Below are 23,696 nucleotides of genomic sequence, written 5' to 3' on the forward strand. Positions count from 1 at the left end.
GCGCATGCGCAGTAACCCTCCATCAGCCCGGGGAGCGGGCGCCTGCGCCGAGGAGAGGAGCTGCCTTCGCTGCCGCCCACCGCTGTGCGGGAAGCGGTGCGCCGCTCCCTACCGGCCGGGAGGAGAAGGTACAGCGGGGCGGGGGCCGGGGCGCGCGGCCCCTGCGGTGGTGGACGCCGAGTCTGGGCGCCGGGCCTGGGCCGCGGGCGCCCGTCCTCGCCGAGGAGGGGGCGAAGGGGCGCGATGCCGCGGCGTCGGAGAGCCACGCTGCTGCCGAGGGTGGCTCACGGTGGCTCGGGGCACGTGGCGACGCTCCCTTGCCGCAGGGTGTGAAGTCACTGGCTGGCCGCGGAGCCGACTGATGGCCGGGTGGCTGCCGGGTAGTGCAGAGTGCGTCCGGCTTCTCGAAGTGCCCTTGCCTACAGCTCCGATGCGATGAAGACACATAGCTCGTTCTATAAACAGCAATGCTAACGCAGCCGAGTTTCTTACAGATTTATGTCTTCAAACATCGGGATTCAAAAGTAGATTCTGGTCCCAAAATACTACGCAGCAGGCTTAAAACTGGCATTTAAAATTGAAACAGACTGTTTATTGACTTTTTATCCTCTTTGGGTTCTTTCCAGAGTTGTTATGTTCTCCAGCTTTTTGCAGAATCACATGATTCAGAAATTCAGAAGAAAATAGGAACAACTTGTTTTTTGAACAAGAAAACTCGTGAAGCCTGTTTTTTCTGTGTATTTGCATTATTTGGGGCTGTGTGCATTGCTGATAGTTCAGCCGTACACAAACACCAAGAAGCGAGCTGTGTGCTGCTAAACGAGTTGTGTCAGGGCTGGGATCTCTTTCCATTCGGTGGCACTTCATTCAGTGGCACTTCTTTCCCCCATCCAGCCACTGTCTTTATTAAACTTAAGCGATTGTAATTATCTTTGAAATCTCTGCATCTTGCTCAAATTTGGCTGAAATTGGTCAATGAGTTCAAAAGATACTAAGGGAAGGAGCAGATGGGCAGGCAGTATGGTCATGTAAGCCAGATTTCCTTCATAAACCAGGCAATAAATGCTGAAAGGAAAATCCTTATCCACTTCCCCTATTCACAATGGTCATCTTGTATTACTGTCCATATCTCTCATGTTTTCTCCTGGAGTTGTGTTCAGGCTGCCATTCAAAAGCTGACTTCCCTTGCCCTTGGTGTTCAGTGTAGGGTTTCCACCATGACCAGAGGATAACTTTGTCTCTTAACTGCATAATTTGAGATCTTTCTAGAAGTATAATCGTGAAAAGCAAGAATCACAGGAGCAGCTGAGGCTTTCTCGTCTCTGCTGTGTACTGTAGTACAGATGAGTAGCGAGGCTTTGTACTAACCATTTACACTCTTTATGCATCTCTCCCCTTTTAAAATAAGGCAAATAAAATGATTCTGGATGTTTCTCTTGCTGCTTTCTACTGGATAGAAGAGAATGGCTCAATCAATGACATAAGACATCTTCAACTTGTGATAGATTTTCTCTTCATCCAAGCAAGAGGAGCCTGTGATGAGTGCAGGAGGCTGTGAGTTCTCACTCACTTTCTCACTTTCTTCTGAGTATTCTCCATGTGCAGCATAATTTCAAACACTGAGTCTTGGAGTCACAGATCTGAAAGTTGCGTTTTCCTTCAGATATTAATATCAGTGGACTTGAGGTTTTCAAAGGTTATATTTCTAAAGGGAAGATGCTACTACAAAGTTACCAATAAATACCAATATTAGAGGTGACAAAATCAAATGTCACACTTTTTGTAAAATTTTAAACCACATATCTGTGACACTATGGGGTGCAGCTCCATCTGGTGACTGTGTCACACTGATAAACAAATGCTCTGTTTAACCAACAGCAAATATGCTAGCTGTAAAGGTGACAGATGCTGCCTGCCCTCATGACAGGTGGAAGACAGACAAAATGCAGATTGTACCACATCAGTTGGTGGCATTTCTTATCAAAACAAGATACCAGCAGTCTGTTGCTCAGCACAAGAGAAAATCAAAGAAAGGTTCTGTTCCTGAAGAGTATTTGTTTCTTCAGAGCCCCAAATGGCCAAAATAATGTAGGGATCATGTAGGCTGCAAAGCAGACAGCAGCTCTTGTATTTCTGTCTAGCTGTCAGGAACATGTCAGCTTCTAGCCAAGTGACAGCGGCTCCATGTGGCACTGACGATTACAAGGACTAGTACTTTAACCATATACAAAACTTGGTTCTGTCCCAGACTATTTTTTGGTCTCCCCCAACCATGTTCCAACTCTCAATGTCTTTGAGAATACAGTCATGTTTTTCTCTTATAGTAATGTGTGTCAACACATTGGTATATTTGAATAATTTTGTATCTCTCTTTTATTCACTTCAGTCTGCACAACTAACACCTTTTTTCACTTACTGTAATGCTATGCAGTCCTCCTGAGTTTGTATCCCACTATAGGGAGACAGTATGTCTGAAGCTTCCCCAGGCTGTAGTCCATGTTGGAGCTGGCTCTTTTCCTTCCCAGTCTTTTCTTGAGCACCCGTTGCCCCCTCAGAAATGAGACACCAGGGCTTGGCTGTCCAGTAATCCCTCTTGTTATGGTACATCGTGGAGGAGTTACATACTAGGTGTTACCTGTTAAACATCATGGTTGAAATTCTCTGGAGGAGCTGTTACAATTACCAAGCAGAAACCACACCCAAAGAATCAGGTACTAAATGCACTCATAGATTTAAAGCCAGAGGGGACTATCTCATCCAATCTGTATGTCACAGGCTGTGGAATATCACACCTGCGTTGATCCCAGAAATATATGATCTGTTAAAGTGCATCTTCCAAAGGAGGTCTCTGCTTTCCTTGGGTGTTTTTTCCAAGACACAGATACAGCCTTTATTAGAAATAGTACCTTATTCCTAACATGGAGTTGTCTGGCATCCACCAATGATTGCCAATTCTGCCTTCTCCGTGAGGTACTTTTTGTATGGAAAGAAATTACACAGGGTCAAAACCTGACATGATGTCACCCAAATATTCCCCAAACAGAAACCTGGCCTTTGAGGCTCCAAATTCCACTACTGTTTAGCAAAAAGATCTGCTCTCATACACTTAAATTTGTTGTTTTCTATTGGCACTCCTCAAATTTTACGCTGTAGTATAAATTGGGAGATTATCCTCCAGTTTAGTTGCAGCTCAGTCATATAAGCTAACAGATGTGTGCATGACTATAGGCTCTGTATGGTCAGACTTATTTTTGATGGAATGATTTTTTACATGATATGTAAATTGTCACAGGCCTTGACAATAGTTAAATATTATCTGTGTTAAATAATGTATGTTAGTAAACTATGCAAAATAGCATGATGAAGCAGGGGAAAATGGAGATTTCTCTGAAGAGGTTTTAAATGAAATTTGAAAATTCCTATTTAGTGAAATCCAGCCTACTTTTGACATTCAGAACTAGAAGAATTTTGTGATTCCTGATTTAGGAATTATATTAGACTTACCAAATTTGCATGCTCATTTTCACCAGGCATGATCATTTAACAGTGATCTTACAATACAGTCTCCATGAGTTGATTTTCTCCAGAACTTTAATGTGACAGTTAATGCATCGTCTGATGCCCTGATACCAAACACGTCACGTACAGCCAGCGCATTTAACCCGTGCGATCGCAGTGGAGTAGGTTCTACGCAAGAAATGTTCTGTCCAACAGATCATGCTGGAAGCTGTTGTTCTGCAGTTGTGTATGATGAGTAGGATGCTTGGGGAGTCCCAGTCCCTTTGTTAAGTGACTGATTTTCCCTTCTGAGAAATGCGTTGTTGTTGTTATTTCTCTAAGAATAGCAGTGTAAAACCCCGTGTCCCCAAATCCTGCTGAAGTACCGTACCAGTAAGATAAGCAACACAGTAAGTCTTAAAAATGTTTCAAGTGAAGATGTGTGTCTTTGTCTATGTATTGTCAGCGGGTATCGTATTTATTGTTAAGAGTAGCAGTTACAGGAAGTTTCCACTGTGTAAAGGGCTACAGAAACCTTGGGTCTCTGAGGCATCTTTGGCACATCAAACAGCTCTGGCAACGCATTTGGGTTTTCCCTCCCACAATCATGTCTCGCTGAGTGTTTTCGGCCTGATGGCAGCAGTATCACTTTTTCCTTTCTCAAGTTTCATTTCTTTGATTTTGAGTGGAAAGTATGCCTAATTCTGGTATCTTTCTCACATCCCCTTTACAGCGGGCAGCAGAGCAGAAAGCCCCTGCCCGCCTTCCCGCGGGCCGCCGCGGTCTCCCGGGGACGCACTGCCTTTTTTGCCTTTCCATCGCCATTTGCCCCAGACCTCCGACGCTGGGCTTGGTGAGCAGTTATCTCGACTCGCAGTTATCTCGGTTATCTGCGGCCAACCCGCAGCGCCAGCACTTCTTTGGGCACGTTGGCACGAGCCGCCCCGCCACCGAAGCCCGGGGCCCCGCCGGCGGCACCGCGGCCAGGCCTCCGCTCCTCCCCCGCCGCCATGCCGCGCCCCAGTCCCCCTCCCCGCGGGCACGCCGGGACATGGAGTCCCGTCCTCCGGAGAGCGCCCGGCCGCCGCCGTGGCGCGCGGTGCACGCCGGGAGCTGTAGTTCGTATGGGCGGCAGGGTGGGTGGGGCGGGCGCTGGACCCCACGTGACGGCGGCGGCGGGCGGTGGCGGCGGGGCTGCGCGCGCCCGAGATGGAGGTCGGGCCCCGCGCGGGGCGCGCGGAGAGCAGGTGGGGTCGCGCGTGGGACCGCGGGGCCGTGACACGGCCGAGGGTGCGTGGGGGGGACACTGGCGCCTGTGTGTGTGTGTGGGGGGGGGGACACGGCACGCGCGGGGGGCTGTGACGGGGGTGTGACACACGGGAGGGGGGTGTGTGCGCGTGCAAGGCGGGTATGACACACCGGTGTGCGTGTGCAGGGGAGCCGTGACTCACCGGTGTGCGTGGGTAGGGGGACATGACACACCGGTGTGCATGTGCAGGGGGACATGACGCAGCAGCAGGTGCGTGTGCAGGGGGTGCGTGCCACACTGGTGTGCATGCGGGAGAGGCGTCGTGTGGTGGAGGTGCCGTCAGGGCACAACATACTGAGGGGTGTTGAGGGGTGTGACACACTGTGTCTGTATATAATTTTATATATATGGCCCTATATATAGGGAAGGCATGACACACTGGTGTGTGTGCAGGGGAGGTATGACATGCTGTGTGGGCATGAGGAGACATGGCCCTGGGGGTGTGTATAGGGGGCATAAAACGTGTGAGTGTAGGGGAAGCACAAAATGTGTGTGTGTGCATGCAGGGGTGCACGCGTGGGTGTGTGTAAATGGGGGCACAACACCGGTGAGGGTGATGGGGGGGCAGGACACGCTGAAGGGTGTACGTATGCAAAGGGGACATAAGGTACTGGTGTGTGTGTGTGTGTGCGTGCAGGGGAGGCGCGACACCGGTGGGTGCACGTGTGTAGCGGGCAGGGGAGGTTGGGACGCGCCTGGGGAAGGGGACGGGTGTGCATGTAGGGGATAACTGGGGGTGCTGGGGGTGTGTGCATGTGTGTGTGGGTTATCTAGGACACCGCTGGGGAGGGGGATGTGTGTGTGTGCGTGTGCATGGTGTGCAGGGTGCGACTGGGGACAGGGCTGCAGGCGTGGGGTAGCCGGATGGTCTAGGACACAGCTGGGGGCAAGGGGTGTGCGTGTGCGAAGCTGGGTGCTCGTGCTCCTGGTGTGTGTTTGGTGCCTGGGAAGCAGCAGGGGTGTGTGTGTGTCTGTGTGTGTGCACACACGTGTGCACTGAGGGGATCCACGGTGCCGCTGGGGAAGAGCAGTGCACACGTGTAGTTGCTGTGGGTGTGTACGGTGGGAGTGTGTGTGCCCGGGGTATCCGAGACACGACGGGGGGAAGAGGGCTGCTTGGGCTGTGGCAGTGACGCATGTGTGCCAGTGCGTAGGGCGTCCAGGACACAGGTGGGTGCTGCCCGGGGTGTCCGCATGCAGCCTGCACGCGGGGCAGCTGGATTTGGTGGATGTGGGCATATCTGGGCGGGGGGGGAGCAATCTGGGAGAAAGCAAATCTGGCCTGTCCAGCAGGGAATCAGATCTGGGCGTTTGCGGAGGTGGACAGTGGGGTCTGCACATGTCAGCTGCCCCTTCTAGTCCCTTTGGTTCCTCAAAAGCAGCCTGGGGGAGGAGGCACCCTGTATCGGTGGCTGTTAGAGCAGAGTATTGCCAGCTTCGCCTGCCCTGGGTCAGCAGGTCGCTCGGTACCCTGCAGACGTATGGCTGTATGTGCACTGAATACCTGACACTCTGTCTCCGCTACAGCATCTTGCCGTCAGCCGTAGCAGAGACAGCAACTGCCAAGCCTCTGTTTTGTACAGCTTCTGCTTGAGTGCGAAGCCATCGCACTCTGACGGCTGTACGCATTCCTGGTCTCTGCAGTTACTGCTTTTGGATTGTGCCTCTCTACCCGTCTGGCTGTCGGCTGCATCACCTGTTGTACATGTTTAAGATAAATCTTTAGCTTGTCTTTATTTATTAACGCAAGGCCTTGTGTGTGCACGTGGCTGGAGGCCTGTGCTCTGTGCGCTGACAGGTGGGACTGGCGATGCTGCAGTAGCTTCATCTGTGTGGTCTTAATTTACGCTTTACGCAGGGTTTTTCTTGTCATTTATTCAAGTAACAGAGGGTGTTGCTTGGAGATATTTTCATAATAAGTCCTATTTATTTCAGAATTTTTTCATGTTTTCAGTCTTTGCTTTGTTCTTGTGTTTTGCACTGGTGTTCGGAAGTGTGGGACAGAGGTTGCTGGAGGAAAATGAAAGCGTTGGCTGGGGAGGAGGGAACTGCTGGAACTTGATATCGGACGCGTTCCTTATCTGACAGACTCCAGCTCGCTGGTGTATTTCTGCTGGTAGTATCAGCTGTGAAAATGCTACTGGTGCTTTTTAAACTATACTGCAGGTTTGGAGTGCATTTTTTTTTGAATGGTTTGAACTATTCTCCCACTTTGAATTAATGTTTCAGACTCCCAGCAGACTCAGAAAGGTAAATGGGATTGACTGCATTCATTTTATTTTTCCTGAATCGTTTTAGTGCATTTTCTTGTCTTCGAAAGTCCAGTTCTTGCACCAGCAAATTTTAGTGCTAGGTCACGAATAGGGCTGTCCCAGTGCCACCCCAGCACCCGCTGCCTGAAAAGCAGAGCTCGGGGTAGCACTCTTCTTTCTTGGATTGTTTCCCAGCTTGGAAGATGGGTGCGAAGTGGCTGGAAATGACTGCAGATGATGCCGTGGTGGCCATGCGGAGCTTGTGTGATCCTCCCAGGGAAAGAGGAGGGCACCGTCCCCTCTGGTGCTGGTGCTGTGGTGGCAGGTGCTCATTCTCCTGGCCATCAGTCCTTGCGTGCTGGGGAGCCTTCTGGCACGGGCCTTGCACAGCCTCGTCATCCTTTTTGCAAATAGTTTAGTGTTTGAATTCCCAGTGAGGTGCTATTTTGCTACAGATTGTGGATGTGATTGATAGCGATAGGATCAAGGTCACTGGGTCCTTCTTCCTGATAGGATCATGGGAAATACAGGAGCAAAAGGCGTTTTGCTGAAGTCCATCCTTCTGCAAAGGCAGGAGAGGAAAACGAGGATCTCATGCCTGCTTTCGCTGTCTCTCCTCCTAAGTGACACGTCTGAAATGCATCAGGGAACAAAGGCTGCGATGAAGATGTCGCATCAAAGCACAGCAGGAAAGCTAATGCTCTCCTTCTGCCAGGCGGTGAAGGAAAGCTCATCGTGCCTTGAAGCGAGAGGTGGGAGGTAAAAAGCCTGCAGCAGTGCTGGAGGGAGTAGTGGAAGGGCCATTGATTCAGTGGTGCGGGTTAGCAAAGAGCTGCTACCTTTGGCTGGCCTGGCGGCGAGGCCCAGGGGACGGCAGGGCCCGGAGGAGAGGGCCTGTAAGGGGAAGTGGTGGTGGGGGTGATGGAGGAAGGTGAACAGCCGGTCCCGGGGCAGGCGGGTGTAGTTGGGGCCTGCTTTGCCTGTCACTGTGTGGGGCCACCTGCTTGCATTAGGAGGTTCCTGGGTTGGGGAAGGACCACAGTTAACAGGGGTTGTTTGCTCAAAGATTGTCCCATTGGTTGTGTTCGTGGCCTCTGCATTTACAAGCAAATGCTTGGCCTGTGCCTTCCTCCTGTCTCCTCGTGCCACGTCGGGGTTGGTCTCCCAAAGGAGCTGGCCAGAGTAATGCCCAGGAGCACGTTCAGCTGGGCGCAGTACGGCCATGTAAGTGCAGTGATGTTGGAGTCCCCGGGCGCTGGTGGATCTGCCTGGGCAGTGCTGGGTTGGGTGCACTCAGTGAGCAGGATGGCTTGCACATGGTGTGGGATTTGTGAAAACAATATTTTAGTGCTGGCATGTTCCAGGGAATCCTTGTGGAGACTGAAGTTGGGGTGCACTAGCTGTGATCATCTGCTTGTGGGAGGCTTCACCAGGATGAGCAGCAAAACTATTTGCAAAGCTGGGGGGAAGGATAAAAACTGCCTTTAATCCCCGCTTTCCTCTCTAATCCTTTGCCAGTGCCGAGAAAGGGCACCCTGGTGCTGTGTTCACTGGGGAAGCCTGTTCGCTTGTGCCCCCAATTTTAGCAGCAGCGCTAGCGCTCTGCAGCTCCGCACCCCAGCTGGCCCGCTCCGCTCTCCTGCCTGGTCCTTGCTGAGCTGGTTTGCTGAGCTGAAGAGCCCCTTTGATTTGTGGGCAGCTCCCTGCTGCTGTGGATGAATTGCATGAAGTCTGCGTTTCTTTTAATTCCTTTTCCCAGAAGTGCCAAGCCTGTATGAAGAGCAGGGAGCACAGCACAGGCAAACTTGCTGCTGGTTGTCTAGGAAACCCGTGGATGGCGGAGTTCAGCACAGTCCGTGCACAGCAGCAGGGGTACGTGTCACCTTTGAAACCTGCAGGAGGAACTGACAGCAAGCACAGGAATGTCCTGGGGAAATCTCACAGCAGTCCCTCCACGGTTACCCACAAATGGCCTCAGTAACCTCAGCCCAATCTCTTTAATGTGCTAAGAAGGATCAAGTGATTCCTCTAGGTAGAGAACAGTGTTCAAGCGGGTACGTGGTTGCTAGATTTCTCCTGCGGGGCGTGTGAATACGTACAGCCTATGTCCTTTACAGGAAAGATAAGCTTATTTTTGAATACTGGCTACATACGTAAGTCTATTTTGGAATGTTACTGAGGGACTATTTTTAAATGAAGATGTTCACCTGACTCAGCAGCGTGGCTTCCTGCATCTACTGTGAGTCACCTTTGCTGACTTGGACCAAAAGAAATTTCTCCTCCTGCTGGCATGGAGGGACCGAGAAAGCTTCGGGAGAGCAGTGGGATTTTTCTCAGAATCTTGCATCATCGTTGTCAGCAGCAGCATTAAGCGATTTCTTGCTCCGAGGTTAGATTCTGTCCTGTATTACTGCAGTGTAAAAGCTTCACTATCTCTGGAACAATTCCTGGCAGCAAGCTCATGTGGCTGTATCTGAAGATAGAGTTTGTACTGGAAAGCAAAGAGCATGAGCTCCCAGGTTGACTTTATGGAGCTGGTGGTTAAAATTGGAGGCTGAGTCAGGGAACATCTTTAGAGAGATGCATCTGAGGTCTCACTGATTTTCCAGTGTATCTGACTTCATGGGCAGCTCTGAAATAGTGATCCATTGCTTTTCGATAAATGAAGCAAGATCCTTAGGAAAAGTCTGTTGAAGCTCAGAACTTGATCCCCCTTTCAGGAGGGAATTTTCTTTTTTGCTGTGTAAAGGAGTGTACCATAATCCTTTGGATAATAATCTGTTTTATGCAGGCACGCCCAATCCATTGTTTTCTCGAGGAAATACTCTTGCTGGTATCTAGGTTGAGTTGTTGTTAGTGTCTCCTCTGAAGTCAGATCACATCCAGTTTCTTGCCTAGCTGACTTACATCATGACACATAAAAGAACATCTCCAGCTAGAACTGAGCTCTTTTGAATGAAACCCTGTGAAATCGAGTTGCATTTCAGGTATTGAGCAGAGTGAGCCATCCTTCCTGCCAAGTCTTCTTTCACCCCAGTCTGGTGTTTGAGAAAACACACCAGTTACCCTGGCAGCAGCTAGTGTGCACAAATTGCAGAACCAGAGCAGGCACATAGCAGTGAGCTGTGCAAACGCACTCAGCTCTTCTGGATGGGGAAAACCAGGCTATGTTAAAACACGAAAGAAGAAGCACATGTGATTCTTGTAGGGGCAACTCTGCTCATGTAGCATGACCTCTCTTGGGTATGTTGCTCTCTTTCTCTTCCTGGAAGTAGGATGGCTTGCTTCAGGGGTTAAGAATTTCCTGGGCTTTTTTGTGATATTTGGTAACAACAGCCAGATTTCTCAGTAATGCTGTGAGCATCTGCTGAAACAGGGAACCTGAGGGCAGCTGGAACCCAGTCTTTTTTCCATCTTTCCTGGCAGCCCAGGATTTTTCTGTCAGCTCTGTCAATGAGAGAGGAGCAAGTCCTGCCACTGCTTAAGGGTTAACCCATGAGACCAGGCAAAGCTGAAATGTGGTTAGCTGCATTGTGCGCCTCTTGATTTCCCTGCCACCTGCAACCAAATACACGATTCTTAGTTTCTGCGCGTTTGTGTCACTGGGTCCTTTTCAACATAGGCTGTTCCAGCCCAGAAGCAGCTGCGTTTTGGGTGTCAGCGAAGAGTCCTGCGCATCCAGCTTGTGAATTGCTTTTGAATCCTTTGGGTCAACAAGTTCAGTCCTATGGGATTCTTACTGTTGATTCAGGGATTTTATTCACTTTTGGTAGCTTCTGAGTCGTCTCAGCAAAGGTGCTTTTATTGTGCCGATTTTTTCCTGTGGGCATCTGAGTTCAGTGACAGAGGCAATGTTTTAACGTTTTTAAGTTATTTTTTTAAGGGTTAATATTTCTCTCCCTGTGTTAAGAGGGAGCTGTGACTCCAGTCTGTTGGACTGCAATTTTTCTGCCTCTGGGGAGACCCACAATTCCTCCTTTAGCAAGACGGGTCATTTAGTAAGGGCTTGGGGCTCTGCTCTCTTCCAGTATGTACTACCCCGGCGTTACTGTGAGCGTTGTATGCTTTTTATAGCATAAAATAACAAGGAGGGAGTTTCCCTGACTCACTGACTTGTAATATTGACAGTGTGGCGGGGCTTTCACTTGCATTACTTAACGCTGAGTGTTAGAAATAGCTTGGGGAGGAGCTGATGAAACGATACTGTTCAGTGTTTGCAGCTGCTCTCTGACCAGTGGCCCAAAGCTGCGGCAGGAGTGGAGGATGGAAAAAAGCCTCGGGAAGTTGCCTTTGGTGAGAGGGATTACTGACTGAAACACTGTTACTTGTTACTTGTCAGTTTAAACATCAGACTTTCATTCAAAGAGGTCATCTCGAATGCTTTTGTTAAAAAAAGAAAAAAACCTGCAGAAGCACTTTTTTTGGCATTTACACACCCAAACATACCTTGCAACATTCCTGTTGCTTCTGAAAGAGTTGCTCCTATCTGAATACATCTTTGCGACAGGTGATATTCCTCTGCCAACACTGTCAAGCAGCTTAGTGGGGAGGGCCAGAAGTGAGTCCTCCAAGCTTTCCTTCCCCAAAGTTGCTGTTGCATAGGCAAATCATGTTGCCTTTTGGTGCTGTTACCCTCTCTTTATGGCTGTTAGTGGTAATTTTTTGCTGTACAGAGGGCAGCAGAGGGAGTTGATGATAAGAAATGCCGCACAAGTTCTTGAGTATACGGTTGTTCACAGGTTGTTAATCTCTGTCAAGAATGTAATTGGCTTTTTGTAAGAACATCTACTTTTATCTACAGCAGCTCAGGGGACAGAGAGCAGCCCCATTGCTGTCCGTGCGCCTGTCTTCCAAATCATGGTACAGTGTGTCTTGTCCCCAGATCCTTGAATAGTTAAGATGCTTGTATGCCCCTGAAGAGTTAACAAACTTCCCCTATGAGGAATGGAGCACTTCTTCATTCTGAAAATGCTCGTGCTTGATGCATAGCAAATTGCTCAGCAGAGTGCTGGTGCCAGTTAATGTGGATGCAGCATGGGCTGTTAGTGTATCTCATGATGGAGTGTATGTTGGTGTATGTCACGCTGTTGCCTTATGGGTGCTATACATTTCTTGTCTCAGCTAGAACATTGCTACTCTTAACAGTCTCTGATGAGAGTGTGTGAGTAAAGCAGACAAGAGACTGGCTGGAAAAGAGGTCCTCAGCCTTTGCTGGCCCATACTAAACACAAAGCATATTGGAGGCACCTTCATTCTTTGTTCTGGCTGTCACCTGAGACCACGTTGGCAGTGGCTGCCAGTCATCACGAGCATTATTGTAAGGCCTCTTGTCCACAAACCATGGATAGGAGACCACAGAGCTAGAGCAGAGGGAGGCATAAAGCTCTTTAGCTCAGGCTTGCTGGCTTCTAGACTACCAAAGGTTTCAGTCTGACCAAAGTCATTTTGGAGAGAATGTATTACCACTGTCCTGCTCTGCAGCTGCTGTTCTTTTGTATCTGATGCTCATTAGAGAACTTGCTATGTTCCTCTGCAGGAAAGAGCACTGGAAACTGCTAGGCAATCTGAAGACCACAGTGGAAGGACTGGTGTCCACCAGCAACCCAAATGTCTGGTCTAAGTATGGCGGTTTGGAGCGGCTCTGCAGAGACATGCACAGCATCCTTTATCATGGGCTCATCCACGACAAGGTTGGTCTCTGTCCTGCTGACGTTGCTGTCTGTCTGAGCAGCTTTGGTGTCAGTCACTGAGCAAGCAGCTCAGATAGCCCTGTCTCCTCGCAGTTTTCTTTAATGCTCATGGTATAGATTGAGTACAGTGCTTGTATCAGTGTGGGAAATGATTAGAGCAGGAAATGAGCTTGCCTTGCAAGCACTAGTTGTAGGGAGGACCTGTGTGTGGTTTTTTTAGTCACATATACTTTTGACATGTTTTTTCTAAGTACCTGTGTCCTCTGTGGTGAGACCTGCCCCTCTCTTCTTTCTTCCTGCTGCAGCCTGCAGCAAAATGATAAAGCTGAATTTACAATGAGTCAGCCTCACATCATGTGTACTTGGACAATTCCCCAGTGAGGTCTGGCAAGAGAATCCTCGTATCTTTACAGTTTCTGATTAGCTTTGTTAAAAATTGGGGCCGACAGCCTGGTCTGCACTCTGTGTGAATGGGATCGCTTTCCATGCTCTCATCATCCCTTGCAGTTGCTCATCCAGCCATTCCCTCCTCCATGACTGCCTGAAAGCATTTTTCTTTTCCACTCTGGAGAGCGCTTGTGTGCAGAGGCATGAAGATCTCCCCTTCAGCTTACTATTTCCACCACAATTATTTCACAATGGAAAGTTAAAGCAAGCCTGCGGGGCGTGCTTTGGGGGAAGCTTCCCATCAGCCAGCTCTGCGACTGAATGAGCAGAGCAGAGAAACCCAGAAAGGTTTGCACAGGGTCAGCTGGGGTCCAGGCGTAGTAAAATTGCATTTATATAATACTGCACCCAAGCTAATAGGCCTCCAGAAAGAGTCAGACGGGCAGGCCCTCCCAGTGCGGTGCTTTGCTACCTAGATTTGTTAGCTGAGCTCAGCACTCATTAAGGATGGTGCGCCGTTGCTGTTAGTCCCCAATGGCACAGGCTAGTGACCTTTGCTGGGAGATAAGCAGAGAAAGAAGTCAGCTCTTAAATGCAAGGTGCACAGTGCTCCTTTCTGACAGACAGTCTTGAATGATTTATCCTTGTCTGTGTATCAGTTGCTTTTCATGCCAGAGCTTAAGGAAATTTAGACCAGCAAAGTAGACAACATGTTGCCTTTCTTAATGCTTTTATCGTTATGTAAAGGCAGTTCTTTTAGTTAGAAATGTCTCCTGTGCTTAGGGATGTGTGACACTACAGAAAACTTGATCTAAAATAGCTGCACAGGGAGGCTAATAAAAATACAAAGTTTTGTAGCAGAAGTTTTTTTTGTATTTGTTCCAGCCAAACACTTCCTTTTATATATTTATCTTTTACATCAACTTTGTTTCTACAACCAGGAATAAAAACAATAAAGTTGAAAAATTCCACATGTACATGTTAAGAGAACTAAGGTGAGAGATTTTTTAACCTTTGAGTGAATTTTATTTCTTTGTCAAAAAAAACTCCCAAACAAACTGAATCTAAAAGGCTAAAATTTTCATTTTCATTCTCTAGGCTTAAAAGACACAAAAAAACCCCCAAAACAAAGAAACCACGAAACAGAACCTATTTGTCTGGCATTTGTGAAAGAGGAAATAGAGATGGAGGAGAAAATCAGCATTTTGGTGAAGACAGGCATTTCAGGGCTGTGTTTACAGGCAATGAAGTGATGAGGAAAATAGCAACTCTTTTGCAGTTCCCCTTTAACTGGAAGAATAACTAAAAAAAAGTAACTCTTTGTCTAAATAAAGGTGAGGCAAGCAGCAACAAAGAGCTAATAGAAATGCAATGCTAGAGCATGTTGCATCGAATTTCTTATCTGCAGTGCTCAGCCTTACTGGTGTCCTTGTTAGTGGTTTGCAATATTAGAAGACGGCAATTGTTGCTGTTTTTGCCAGGATGTATTTCCATGTTGCCCTTTGTGTCTCCTTGCTGAAGTCTGACTCTTTGTGCAGTGCTGAGTCGTCGAGATTCTCCTCCAGGTCCTGCTCTAGCAGGAAGGGGGAACAGTGATAACGGGGACTCAGTCAACTTTGGACTTGGCACACCTTCAAACACAATAAGCAGAGAAGGATGTGTATGTGACACAATGGTGCACGGAGTGATTGGGAAGATTCAGACAGAATCCTCTGATTCATGTTTGGGGGCTCAGCCCCCAAACATGCTGTGCCATAAATGCAGGTAGCATCTGAGGACTGGTCCCTTCTGTGTGTCTACGTGCCCTTTTCTGCCCGGCAGCAGTGGTGTTGGCTCTACTCCATGATCCAGTGATGAGCTACAGTTGGCATGGTGGGTCTTTAGGATCCTTATTGCACCGCAGCAGGGGTGTGGGCCTTTCAATGCTGTGTCCCTTCCCTGTCTGAAGATAGATCCTCTCTCCATTGTATGATGGACTAGGATCTTACTCAGTGGAAGAAAAAAAACTTGGGGAATCTGTTGTCTTGCTATGGCTTCGCTTGTGGAGCTGAACGTGCAACTGATGGGTCAGTGTGATGGGGCAGTAGATGACATTTGCATCAGGCCAATGTTTCTCTGCTTGATCTCTTTCCCCCTTTGGTGTCTACAAAACTTCCTTATACTCTCCTTTCATTATTTTTCCTCTCTTGTGCAGCACTGTTGCTCCTCTTCTCTCTGTTTTCTATGGGCCTATTTTCCCATCTTGCTAGGGTTAGAGGCTGTCCACTCATGGTAAAATGGGGCTAGTGGGCAATGTCTTTTAGCTGGTCCTGAGGTTCTGCAGGGCCAGGGACTTGCCGTGGTGCTTTGCCCCTGGAGTTCGATGCGTGAGAGACATACTGCCTGTTGAGGCAGCAGGGAGGGCAACTTCAATTCAAAGGCCTGTTGTTCCTCGTAGCAGCCCCATGGCAGCAAGGATGGTGAGATGAACCCAGGGTTACACAACCCCCTTGTCCAGGGAAAAAGGTGATCGGGCCTTACTGAGCAAGTCTGCAGTTCTTCCATGTGATGAAAGGTGAATGTCCTGGATTAGGCTTCCAGGACTGGCAGTCCTTGGCTGGGGTTGCCCAGTCTTTGGCTGCTTGGGCTCTGTATATCCTTCCAGTTGTTTCTCCTCTACCAGTGATTGCACCTACTCTGTCAAATGTGCTGTGTCTGCTTCCTCTTTGGATATAAAAAGTTCTCAGGACAAGCTAGAGGTGGGTGTTGCCATCAGAACAGTTCTCCTTCCTGAAGCCTTTAGGCAGGAGGCTGTTGGGAGCAGACTGTGGGCTGTATGATCTGTCCTGGCAGGTTGTAGGTTGAATGCCCTGTCCTAGATGGCCAACTCTCTTATTTTGCATGTGTTCGGAAGGATTTAATCGTTCCTTCCCTCTCAGTGCCTGTTGAATCACGTGGCAGCTCTGCTGGAGGTGTCCGATGTCCAGATTCACTGCTCTGAACTTGCTGCACCCAGTCAGCACTGCAATGTCACTTTGGTGGAGTCTAACTGTGCATTTCCTGGGCAGGTGTATTGCAGACAGAAGGATTACTGGCAGTTTGTGAAAGACATTCGCTGGCTGAGTCCCAACTCTGCTCATCACGTGGAAAAGGTGAGTTCTGGGGTGGCTTTGCGTACCCAGCAGGGAAAGAAGAGGGTGGCTGGGGTGTGAGCCTCACTGGTGAATTAGCATTGCCTTGACTGTTGGCCTGCTATGGATCAAGTGGCAGACAGCAGGGCTCATGGGGAGGGGACAGCTTGCTCAGCCCCTCAAATATGGGGGCTGGACCAAGCAGGGGAGCCATGTGTTTGTGTACAAGCCACATCCCAGGAACTCTGCATGGTTTAGGCTTAGACAATCGGCTGCTTATTTCTCACAGGCCAGTCTCCAACTCCACGTGGTTGGGTACAACAGGGATCACCAAGGGAACCAGCACAAGTGGTGCTTCTCTATGTTAATGGGTGATTTATGCAGCTGTACAGATCTCTAAAGGTTTGGGCTGTCCCATTTCCTGGTTATGTCTTGGCCTGACTATTCACTTGGTTCTTCTATTCCTGGCTTGTGCCCTCTGCTGACACAGGGGGATGCTCTCACTCCTCGACTGCCCTGTGCCCTGACAGACACCTCAGTGCACATCACTCGCTCTGTGGCACAGACACAGAAGTGTGAGCAGGGTCCGTGGCCTCCGCTGCAGTCTCCTCTGGGAGCGGTGAGGAAGAATGCAAGGGGCTGACCACTGGTGATCTGTATGTGCAACCTGCTCCTGGGCCTGTGCTCAGGGCTGGCTCAGGGAGGACGCAAGGTGTGACTACCCTCAGCAGTGCAAGCCAGCTCTTTAACTCAAGCTGCAATGGTTCAGGCTATTAGCTGTAATGTTCCTCAGTTAATGTGTCAGCAAGATGATGATTGACCCCTCAGGAAAGCAACTGCATTTGGGAGTGTGGGGTCCTGTGAGGTCAGGGCTGTAACATACGGGTGGGAGAGCATGCAGGAGAAATATGTGGTGCTGGTGGCTGTAGGGAGAACTTTGGTCACTGGCGCAGGTTGACCTTTGAAGTGTTGTTCTTCTCCAGTGCTCTTGTCTCCCTGTCTTGCCTTGATCAGTGGCTAGGAAGCTGCTAGGATGCGACTGTGTTCCCACTGACATTGGAAAGCTGCTGTTATCTGGGACCAAAGCGTGAGCTGTAAAGGTGGAATAATCTCTGCTCCTCTGCTAGTCTCTTCATGCCTTAGCTGGTGTGTGGTGTTCATTTGCAGTTCATCAGCCTGCATGAGAACGGCCAGCCCAACACAGATGGCTTAAGCGATCAAGCTGTTGCGAAGCTGTGGCTACAACATAGCCTGCAGTTCCACTGCCTCTCGGCACAGCTGAAACCCCTACTGGGCAACAGGCAGTACATAAGAAAATTCTACACAGGTAAATAGAGATGGGCCTTTTTCCTCATCTTGCTGGGCCTTTCCCTTCTACCAGTGATCAGGTGGGTTTCAGAGCAAAAGGAAGTATGGGTGTTGGGTTGCTTGGGAGGATCACCCGGCCCTGCTGGCTCAACCCCTCTGGTGGCATTCAAAGCCACGTGCTGTCTGCAAGTGAGGGAAGTAGCAGGAGAGGTGGTTTGCCTTGGAGCAATCTGTGCTGTCAAAGTGGGCGACCTGTGTACTGTGTCTATGCTGGAGGCTCAGCCTGGGTGCACATAGGAAGAGCTGGGCTTGGGCTTTCTGCAGTGAGCTCGTCTGCTTGGTCCTACTTGCTTCTCAGCCTTCCTTACTGTCTGAATGAGAGCTTGAGCCTGTGTGAAGGCACGGAGCATTGTCGGCTTCTCCCTCCTGATAGCTCAGGAATTTGGGCTGTAGCAGCTTTTTGCACAGGCTTGAAAGGTTTCTGCTGCAGGTGGCGAATCGGCCTGGTGTTGAGTGAGGGCTGTGTTCAGCAGACAGTCTATATGTAACCCTCTGTGTCCAGGGTTGCACTAGAAGCCTTGGGGAAAATGCTTTTTCCATTGAAGAGAAACAAATGGGGAAAGAAGTTCAACTTTGAATCATCTCCTCTTTCAAAAATATTCTGGGCTTTTTTTTCCCTGTGAAGAATTCTGAACAAAGAGCTCAAGCTCTGACCTTAGGTGACATATGGAAATGCAGCTGCATTTCTACGTTGTAGATAAAAATTGAAGCAAAAACTTTATGCAACTCTATGCATGTTAATAATTTTTTTGAAAGCTTGAAATTTTATCAAAAAGAAAAAGTTGGTAGCAAGGACAAAAACATCTGTGTTGATCTGGGATGGGATCTTTCTTTAATCCTGTGCTTTTGAGTAATGGGGAAAGAAGTTTTTCAGCTGCCCCTTTTTAATCAAAACAAAAACCTTAGCCCAGAATATAATAATTTGGAATGGGAACCTTTCAGCTAAGGTCTAGGCTGGGTCTGGGAGACTCTCTCACCTCCTTGGCTAGAGGGTTAAGGCCTGGTCCAGCACCCTGGGTCCCAACCCCTTTGTGCTAGGGACAGAGGGGTGGGAGAGACCCCACTGAGCAGCACTTTCCTCCCTGCAGACACGGCCTTTCTGCTCAGTGACTCCCACGTCACGGCCATGTTACAGTGCCTGGAGGCTGTGGAACAGAACAACCCCAGGCTCCTGGCTCAGATCGACACGTCCATGGTGAGTTGAGGCCCCGGCTTTGTGCCTCTGGCTCTTCCCAGAACACTGTCTGGCTGTGACTGCTCATACAATGTCTCATTCAGAGCACACAGAGCCCTTGGACAAGGGCCTGGACTTGGAAGTAGCGAAAGGAGCTCCAGGAGAGAAGGAAAGCTATGAACTTTTCCCTGCACTGTCTGTATGAGCCTGACAGGGTGTCGGGGTGGGGGGAGATGGCTGGTTGGAGCCTATATTGAGGCACCTCGGTTCTGGCTGGCTTCTAGGATTTGAGTGTGAGGAACTGATAGCAGGAACCAGTTCTGTGTGAGAAGCACCTTTAAAACCCTCTCCGAAAGTGCCAGGCTTCAGGGCTAGCAAACAGATCTGCCTGGTACTGAGGGACGGCTGTTCTAAGACGGGAAGGGCAGGCGCCCAAGGCCCGGGACACCTGGGTTCCCGCCTCTGGTGACACCACTGACTCCTGGTGCAGCCCAGTGCCAGTCATCGCCCCTCCAGAGGAGGGGAACAGTGGCTGCTTTCTTTGCAGAGAGCTCCCCAGAGGAGAGTCACTAATGACGTTTCATTAAATCGAGGCTGTGTTCTTTCAGCTGGCCGGCACATCACTGCCATCCCTGTGTGTGTCAGGTCCCTCTGCTGGGACAAGAGAGACATGTGACTGCGACGCTGAAGGACATGAGAGCCGTCTGCCTGGGGCACTAGGCTGCCTGGATCATTGCACTGAGAGCCTGGTAATTTCCAGATGGGAGCCTGCCATTTAGCTGTGAATAGAGAGCCATTTCCCTTCTATGCCATGGTATTTTTTTTCTCCCCACCCTGCAGACTTAGCTGCTTCCCTCTGGGACCCAGAGCTGCAGCTGTATTCACTGTCTGGTAACCAGGTGCTCACACAGGGCACTGTGGGTCGACTCCTTTCCATCTCCGTAGCTGCTTCTTTGAAGTGTAGCCCTGTAGGTGCTGGTTTATTAATGATGCCACCTCTGTTCAGTTTACCAGGAAGAGTGAAGGTCCGTCTCCAGCGACAAAGAGTCAGAGCCTGACTGCCCTCCCTGGATTCCTGCATATACCATCTGCAGAGTGCACACAGCAGCGGTACTTTGGGTCCTTCTCTAGCCTGCATCACCCAGCCTTCTCCGGCCTCTCAGGTAATGAGAGTGGGCTGGGAAGCTCAGAATAGGCCCCTTGCTCATTCAGCATCTGTTCGTAGTCCACAGTTTGCTCTGGATCATCTCTCAGATGTCAAAATGCAGCCCTAAGGAGCACATGTTTGCAGCTCGCTCAGGCTTCTGAACAAGCATGTTATAAAGCCCTTACCCCTCTGTGCAGCCGACAGTAGCACAGCGGGGTGAGTGATCCTTGGGCGTGCTGTGAGCTTCCTGAATTTCTGCACAAAACAGAAGTAGTATGTGTGTGCTGTGGCCTTTTGAGCTGGTGCTTTGGAAATGGAGCTGCAGTTAGGACAAGACCTTGCCTTTTTTCTGCTGTTAGATTCATTGTGCTGGACTGGTGCAGGGAGATCTCTGCCCATTTTAATACGGACATCTCTTGCCTCTGCCCGTGGGGACTGGGCATGCTGGTTTGAAGCCATGTGCTTGTTGACATAGGGTGGCCTGCTTGTTCCAAGGCGTGTGACATCCTGTTCCTGCCTCTGTCCAGACAGGAGACCAGCAAGCTCCTCTGTCTGCTCCCGCACCAGCCAGCCTCAGGAACACTGCCTGTCCACCAGGTCCTCCTCCTTCAGTGAGGGCAGGTCCCTTCTGGAGCAGCCCAACTCTGCCACCCGCTGTCACGTTCCCTCACCCAAAGACCCCTTCTCTCCGGCCAGTGAGATGAGTTCCAGCACCACAAGCCAGAGCGAGGACACTTGGACGGGGAGTCAGGAGGATCCGCAGAGCGATGCTAATGATGGGCCGGAGTACCTGGCCATTGGGAACTTGGGGCGCCGGGGCCGGGCCTGCAGCAGCGCCAGCAGCAACAGTACCAACAGCAACAAGAGCAGCAGCTCCAACCTGTTCTCCTCCAGCAGCTCCCAGAAGCTGGACTCGGTCTCCTCCTTGGGAGACCAAGGGGCGAGTGGTGGAGGTGGAAGCAGGGGCATGAGCCTGTTACGCCGGTCCAGCTTCTCGGAGGGGCAGGCATCAGCTCCACAGGGCATCCTGAAGAAGAGCCACATGCGCTCGCACTCTGATACCAATGTGGCTTCGGGGAAATTACATGGTAATGGGGCTGCTTTTCTGGGTGCGGGGGTTGGCTTTGGGGTGTGGGCACAGACATGGGACCGCGGCCTGTGAGAACTGCAGTTACGAGGAGGCTGATCGTGGCTGCCGCTTTGGCGCCATGTGACATCAGCGAGGGTGGGCAACTGGGAAATGTGGTCTTTGCCCTTACCTTCCCTGCTATGTGCTGGAGAGGCGGGCTGACCTCTTGTTTCCCAGAATTCCTTGTGCCTGTCCGTTACTGGTGTTGGCAGCTGCCCTGTGGCCTTCCCCAGAGGCTTAGGAAATGGCAGTGATGCTGTGGTGTTAGCCGTCCTGCCTTCTCACTGACCTTGCCCAGCTGGTGCATGGGGCCATGGCAGGGTGTGGGGCTGGGTTTTGGGCCTCTTGTCATCATACTGGTACTTTGCTGGGTCTACCTATGCTCTTGAGTGGGTGAACACATTGGGGGAGGAGTGGGACATGAAGGGACAACCAGTTTGTTGAAGTCTGCCCCGCTGGTGCTGCTTTCAGGTGAGAAATGGAGATCCTTGCTGAGTGGTAACCAGTCTGTCTCTGTTTTCTCTCCCTTAATGCTGCCCTTTCCTCCTCTCTGTCCAGGAGGCCTCAGGGATATCACCATTATAATAGAAGATCCAGTGGCAGGTTTGAGAGCCAATATAACAGCTCTTCATCAGCGACCATTGCATTAAGTTCAGGATTTCCATCAACCCATTGGTGTCCATTTAGAAAAACAAATGAAATCTTTCTTCCCTGAGTCGCAGATGGTGCTTTGAAGGATGCCTTAAGTGTATGCATGCTACCTGACTGAGCATCCCAGCTTGGTTTTTGGGTATAGCGGACGAGACCAAAAATGGACCCTGACTCTCCTGCATGGCATTACGAAGTGCTGACCAGCAAGTCCCTGAACTGCCTCCCCTTGCCCTTTCTTCCACTCCCTGTTGCTTTGGAAATCAGGAGGGGTTTCATCTCTTGCATAAGGAGTAAAGACTCAAAAAAATGGGCCATTTTCTTCTGCATGCATTGGACAGCAGTGGTACTAGGTTTGTCTGACTCACATCTGCTAAATGCTGAGAGATCCACAGCTAGAAAAGCTCCTTTCTGGAGGTGGCGTAAGGAGTGTGAACAGACGTGTGCCCAGTCATATGCCCTGTTCTATCTCTCATTCCAGCAGAGGATCCTGGGCACTGCCTCGCTTTGCCATTCAGCAGCAAGCAGTTCCCCGTTATTCACTGCATCTGCAGGCTGGTGCTCATGAGGTGGTTTCTGTAATGTTTTTCGGTAGGGTTGAGGTGGCTTTGGGTGACCTTGTTCACGTAAAGCCTGCCAGGCTGCGGCATTTAGCTGTGAGACCCTCTCACCCCAGCAGGTCTCATTTGCTTGGCTGCTGTCCTGTGTGTGACCCAGGGTGTGGGGTGGATTGGTCCTGAGCCAGGTCCTGGCAGCCGCTTCTTTGTGGTCTCAGCAGGGAGCTGCTAGCTTGATCAGGGTTATGGCATGAAGCTGGAGGCAAAGAGGGGTAGGAGGTGCAAAGGACAGTGTTTGCCCTTCCATTGTTCTCAGGACATCAGCTGGAGCCTGTTCCATGTCCACGCCTGTACGTTTCCATTCCCGTTGCCTTCCCCACTCTTTCCAGGGTATTTTTAATCTCCTCCTTCACCCCCAGCTGCCTGGGCCTTCCTGTCTTGCAGCTGTCATCAAGTCGTTCCGTTCAGATGTTCTCTGCAGCCATTGCTCTCCCTAGAGCAGCAGTGGTTGTTTATCTCTAACTAGGCTGGCTTGTGGCAGTCACTGCCAGCTCAGCCTGGCAGTGAATTGCACTGGAGTGCGGGCATGGGGCAGGGCCTTGGCAGCAGTGTGTGTAGCTCACCTTGAGCACTTCAGCCCACAGACTCTGTGGTTGTGCTGGTGAGGGTTGTGTGCAGGGAACCCTGCCTTTCCTAGCTGAGTGTCAGCGTGTCCTTCAGATGCTTCCTTCCACCATTATCCAGGCTGCTCTGCAGGGCTGGGAGCCCCACAGGTCCCTTGGCTGCTCAGGTTTACCTTTTTATCGTGACTCCTTGCCCTGTGGGTAACTTTTCGCTTTGAGATGCTCTAGAAGGAAGAAGAGGGGGCTGGTAGAGGCACTTGCCAGAGGCGGTTGCATTCTCTGGCTCTGCTAGGGGTTAAAGAGAGGGTGACTGTGGGCTCGACCGCTCCGTGGCTCTCATGAGTTTCTCCTTTCCCCTTCTCCTCTCCTCTTCCTTTCAGAGGGAGCTGGCCTTGGGGAAGACTTCAGGGCAGTTTGTTAGTGCCTCTTAGCCACCAGCTTGCCTTTTACCTGCCTGAAATGCCCCTTTAGCTTTGTCCTCTTTATGGGTTTGGGTATGGGCTAGTGCCCTGGTTTCATGTCTGGCACCAGCCGAGTGGATGATTTCCCCTGTTGATTCCCATCCATTTGTGTGTGCCCCTGTGATGATGAGCTCATTCCATTTCACTGTACTCTGGGCTGGGATGGGTGCCTCTTGGATACTGATGTGTGCCTGGTGTTGTCATCCCTGACAGAGTCCCATGGTGACACAGGCGGAGGAAGAGGGCCCATCTCTGGTTCCACCCAGAGCAGTGAAGTGAGCACACCCAGCTCCCTCTACATGGAGTATGGTGAGTACAGTGAGCCCCAGTGGGGACATTTGCT

The 23,696-nt window shown here is 50.3% G+C and overlaps 1 protein-coding gene across 4 annotated transcripts in view; it reads left to right on the forward strand.

The window, feature by feature from the left end:
* The first annotated feature begins 4 nt into the window (after window positions 1–4).
* Window positions 5–23,696, forward strand: part of RUBCN (rubicon autophagy regulator) — a 40,694-nt gene continuing 17,002 nt past the window's right edge. The window contains exons 1-9 of one of the 4 annotated variants that reach the window (XM_064516756.1): window positions 5–128; window positions 12,596–12,749; window positions 16,184–16,267; window positions 17,414–17,573; window positions 18,703–18,809; window positions 19,397–19,537; window positions 19,795–19,951; window positions 20,463–21,023; window positions 23,567–23,662. In XM_064516756.1, the coding sequence (XP_064372826.1) occupies window positions 12,711–12,749; window positions 16,184–16,267; window positions 17,414–17,573; window positions 18,703–18,809; window positions 19,397–19,537; window positions 19,795–19,951; window positions 20,463–21,023; window positions 23,567–23,662 (1,345 nt within the window). In that variant the 5' untranslated portion in view covers window positions 5–128; window positions 12,596–12,710. Of the gene's footprint in view, window positions 129–4,633; window positions 4,746–8,834; window positions 8,932–12,595; window positions 12,750–16,183; window positions 16,268–17,413; window positions 17,574–18,702; window positions 18,810–19,396; window positions 19,538–19,794; window positions 19,952–20,462; window positions 21,024–23,566; window positions 23,663–23,696 lie in introns of those variants that run through there. The other 3 variants (XM_064516754.1, XM_064516753.1, XM_064516755.1) reach the window with 3 other exon arrangements.

This window comes from Dromaius novaehollandiae, chromosome 9 (assembly GCF_036370855.1).
Source record: "Dromaius novaehollandiae isolate bDroNov1 chromosome 9, bDroNov1.hap1, whole genome shotgun sequence".
Lineage (NCBI taxonomy): Eukaryota > Metazoa > Chordata > Aves > Casuariiformes > Dromaiidae > Dromaius > Dromaius novaehollandiae.